The sequence below is a fragment of the Nicotiana sylvestris genome, chromosome 5 (assembly GCF_000393655.2).
Source record: "Nicotiana sylvestris chromosome 5, ASM39365v2, whole genome shotgun sequence".
Classification (NCBI taxonomy): Eukaryota; Viridiplantae; Streptophyta; class Magnoliopsida; order Solanales; family Solanaceae; genus Nicotiana; species Nicotiana sylvestris.
In genome coordinates, this window is record NC_091061.1 from 76,796,962 (window position 1) to 76,801,390 (window position 4,429).

The 4,429-nt window shown below is 42.9% G+C and overlaps 1 protein-coding gene across 1 annotated transcript; it reads right to left on the reverse strand.

The window, feature by feature from the left end:
• Positions 1 to 1,429: 1,429 nt before the first annotated feature.
• Positions 1,430 to 2,308, reverse strand: LOC138868850 (uncharacterized). Its single transcript, XM_070146422.1, has 3 exons — positions 2,243 to 2,308; positions 1,796 to 2,182; positions 1,430 to 1,495 (listed from the first exon to the last, which is right to left on the reverse strand). Exons 1-3 carry the CDS (start codon positions 2,306 to 2,308, stop codon positions 1,430 to 1,432), a joined length of 519 nt encoding a protein of 172 aa, XP_070002523.1.
• Between the last annotated feature and the right edge of the window lie 2,121 nt (positions 2,309 to 4,429).

Below are 4,429 nucleotides of genomic sequence, written 5' to 3' on the forward strand. Positions count from 1 at the left end.
TAACGAGTAGAAAATAAGAGTAGTGTATGTCTTAGCTGGAGATATATTCGGTGTCTGAGGGCATGATTGATAGTGATCTTGTTACGTGTATATATTTGCATACGCTATTGCTATGTCAGATGTGCCTGCGTTCAAAGAAAAATTGTAAGTACTGTGGGGGGAGGTTGGTTCGTGCTTGTATCCGCTAGTCTTGCTTTGCTCCATTCTGGAGGCCTTTTTGAGTTTCCCCGGGTAACACCTGGCTGTTACGGAAATAGAGTTTTCGAAAATATGCAATTATTGGTAAAAAATAGAGTCATTTTGGAAACACATTGATATATCAAGTGATTTTTTAGATGAATTGGTGACTGTAACACATTTCAAAGACATTGCAGCTCTCTTACGTTAGAATTTTGAGGGTCCTCCTCAAAATTCTGCCCCATTTTGGTAGATGACCCGTCAACCGTTTGCGGGTAATGAGCCTTGTTGAACCTTCTTCGGAATTTTGAGAATCTTTCTCAAAATTCCGCCCCTGTTTCTTAATTGATTTCTGACCGTCTGATATATGTTGGTGTTGGTTGGACTTGCTCCGAAATTTTGAGGGTCCTCCTCAAAATTCTGCCCCAGTTTCTGATCCTGGGGGGAATTGAAAATTTTATTATGATATGAGCGAACCCATAAGGCTGCCTACGTATCCCCTCTTAAATGAGAATCAGGTCAAGCATAGTTCAATTACATCAGATGAGGAAATGTAAATAATCTAAGCATAGTATTTCTTGACTGCGTCTGAATTGAATGGTTTTGGCCAGATTTCTCCATCCATCTCTGCAAGTATGAGTGCTCCTCCTATCAGTACCCTGTGAACCGTGTACGGACCTTTCCAGTTGGGAGAGAATTTCCCTTTGTCTTCATCTTGATGTGGGAAAATCTTCTTCAGCACCAGCTATCCTGGTGCAAATTTCCTTGGTTTGACCCTTTTGTTGAAAGCTCTGAACATTCTATTTTGATAAAGTTGCCTGTGCCACGCTGCGTTCATCCTCTTTCCATCGATAAGGGCCAATTGTTCATAGCGGCTCCTTATCCATTCTGCATCGCTTAGTTCAGTTTCCTGTATGATTCTTAAGGAAGGAATTTCTACTTCGGCTGGGATGACAGCCTTGATACCATAAACCAACATGTAGGGAGTTGCCCCGATTTATGTACGAACTGTAGTGCGGTATCTCAATAAAGCAAAAGCTAGCTTCTCGTGCCATTGTTTGTGGTTCTCCACCATCTTCCTTAGTATCTTCTTGATGTTTTTGTTCGCGGCTTTTATGGCTCCATTCATCTGAGGTCTGTAGGCTATGGAATTCTTGTGCTTGGTTTTAAATGTTTCACACATAGATTTCATCAGATCACTGTTGAGATTGGCAGCGTTATCAGTAACAATGGACTCGGGAACTTCGAATCGTCAAACAATACGATCTTTGACAAAATCTGCGATGACTTTCTTGGTTACAGCTTTGTAAGATGCAGCCTTTACCCATTTTGTAAAGTAATCAATGGCTACCAGAATAAACCTGTATCCGTTTGAAGCAGTGGGCTCAATCGGACTGATGACATCCATTCCCCAGGTGGAGAATGGGCAAAGTGAGCTTGTGGCATTGAGCTCATTTGGCGGCACATTTATCATATCGGCATGCACTTGGAATTGGTAGCATTTGCGGACATACTGGACGCAATCTGTCTCCATGGTCATCCAAAAGTAACCGGCCCTAAGTATCTTCTTGGCCAAGACAAAACAATTCATATGCGGGCCGCAGGTCCCGTCATGTACATCCTCAAGCAGTTTAGAAGCTTCTTTTGCGTCAACACATCTTAGCAATCCCAAATCGGGAGTTCTTCTATATAGATTTCCTCCGCTATGGAAGAAGTGATTGGACAGTCTCCGGAGTATGCGTTTCTGAGTGTGGTTTGCATGCTCCGGATATTCTCCCTTTGACAAATACTCTTTGATGTCATGGAACCAAGGTTTTCCATCTGTTTCTTCTTCAACATGAGCACAATAAGCTGGTTGATTATAGATTCTTACTGGGATGAGAGCAATGAAATTCTTATCTAGGCGTTGTATCATAGATGACAAGGTGGCCAATGCATCGGTAAACTCATTCTGAATTCTGGGCACATGTTGGAATTCTATCTTTGTGAACCTCTTTCTCAATTCCTGCATATGGTGTAGATATAGCAATATCTTGGAATTCTTAGTGGCCCACTCTCCTTATACCTGGTGCATAAGCAAATCTGAATCACCAATTACCAATAACTCCTGAATATTCATGTCGACTGCCATGTTGAGTCCTATAGGCAGGCTTCATACTCTGGCATGTTGTTGGTGCAGGAAAATCTGAGTTTAGTAGATACCGAATAATGTTGACCCATTTCTAATACCAAAACTGATCCAATGCCCACTCCTTTGAAATTTGCAGCCCCGTCAAAGAACATTGTCCAACCGTCGTATGCTTCGGTAATGTATTCTCCTACGAATGACACTTCTTCATCAGGAAAATACATTTCCAAGGATTTGTATTCTCCTCCCACTGGATTTTCAGCAAGATGGTCTGCCAATGCCTGTCCTTTGACCGCCTTTTGAGTTACATAGACGATATCGAACTCACTCAACAGTATCTGCCACTTGGCTAACTTCCCAGTCGGCATGGGTTTTTGAAATATGTACTTCAGAGGGTCCATCCTGGATATGAGGTATGTGGTATAGGCGTAGAAGTAATGCCTCAATATCTGAGCAGTCCAGGTCAAAGTTTAGCAAGTGCGTTCTAGCAGAGAGTACCGTGCTTCATAAGGTGTGAACTTCTTACTCAAGTAATATATGGCTTGCTCCTTTCTCCCCGTCTCGTCATGTTATACCAGAACACATCTGAAGGCTCTGTCCAAAACAGATAGATAGAGTAGCAAAGGCTACCCCGGCTCTGGTGGGACCAAAACTGGTGGTATGGATAGGTACTCTTTAATTTTGTCGAAGGCTTTCTGACAATCCTCGGTCCAACTTGTCTCGGCATCTTTTCTCAGCATTTTGAAGATAGGTTCACTTATGACTGTGTACTGTGCTATGAAGCGACTGATATAGTTGAGATGCCCTAGGAAGCTCATCACGTCCTTTTTGCTCCTAGGAGGCGGTAACTCCTGAATAGCTTTGACTTTAGACGGATCCAGCTCGATCCCTCGATGACTAACAATGAATCCAGTAACTTTCTTAAGGGGAACCCGAATGCACACTTTGCGGGGTTCAGCTTCAAGTTGTACCTTCATTAGTTGTCAAAGAACTTTCTCAAGTCCGTTATGTGATCTGCAGCCCTTTTGGATTTGATAAGGACGTCGTCCACATACACCTCTATTTCTTTATGTATCATATCATGGAAGATGGTTGTCATCGCTCTCATGTAGGTAGCCCTGGCATTCTTGAGACCAAATGGTATCATCTTGTAGCAGTATACCACCCATGGCATAATAAAGTCTGTTTTCTTTGCATCTTCTTTGCCCATCCAGATCTGGTGATAACCCGCGAAGCATTCTACAAAAGATTGGAGTTCATGATTGGCGCAATTATTGATCAGGATGTGTATATTTGGCAGTGGGAAGTCGTCCTTGGGACTTGCTCTGTTTAAGTCCCGATAGTCAACACATACTCTGACTTCCCCATTCTTTTTTGGAATTGGCACGATGTTAGCTAACCAGGTCCGGTACTCAACCACCCTGAGAACTTTAGCTTTGATTTGCTTGGTAACTTTTTCCTTGATTTTCAAGCTCATGTCTGGTTTGAACTTTATGAGTTTTTGCTTCATTGGAGGACACATGGGATTAGTAGGCAACTTATGAGCCACTATGGACGTGCTCAAATCAGTCATCTCATCATATGACCATGCGAAAATGTCCTCATACTCTTTTAGGAAACGGATGTACTTTTCCTTCTTTGTTGGTGATAAGTGAATGCTGATGCGAGTCTCCTTGACGGTCTCGGCGTCCCCCAAATTTACTGCTTCGGTTTCGTCCAGATTATACTTGGGATTATTCTCGAAATTTTCAACTTCCCTAACAACTTCCTCGGGTATTTCATCTTCTGAATCACTATTCTCATGTTGTGTTGCCTCGTTACATGTCAAGCTACCTAGGGACTCGGTAGGCCCGGGATGGTGTGTCGATCCAGTTCCTAAGAATAGCTCCCTTCTTCACGATCTGAATAGTGAGTCCTTCCTCCTCCTCCTCAATTATGGCACTGCAGTCCATGTCTTCATCCTCCAAGAACAGATTCTTCAACCTAGCTGATGCTTCCTCTTCCGCAGTTCCCCATATTGTATTAGCTTGGTGAAAATCTTGATATAGACGTGGAACTGGTTGCTCGAGAGGGTAATACGGTTCGTGCCATGGAGGCAACCAATCATTGTATTCTTTCCATGTG

Bases quoted from the DNA above. Each gene is read 5' to 3' on its own strand.
- LOC138868850 (XM_070146422.1), bottom strand. From the start codon at position 2,308: ATGGCAGTCGACATGAATATTCAGGAGTTATTGGTAATTGGTGATTCA. The intron at 2,183-2,242 runs GTATAAGGAGAG...CACCATATGCAG, and splicing joins CAGATTTGCTTATGCACCAG to GAATTGAGAAAGAGGTTCAC. The intron at 1,496-1,795 runs GTACATGACGGG...AAATGGGTAAAG, and splicing joins CTTCTAAACTGCTTGAGGAT to GCTGCATCTTACAAAGCTGT.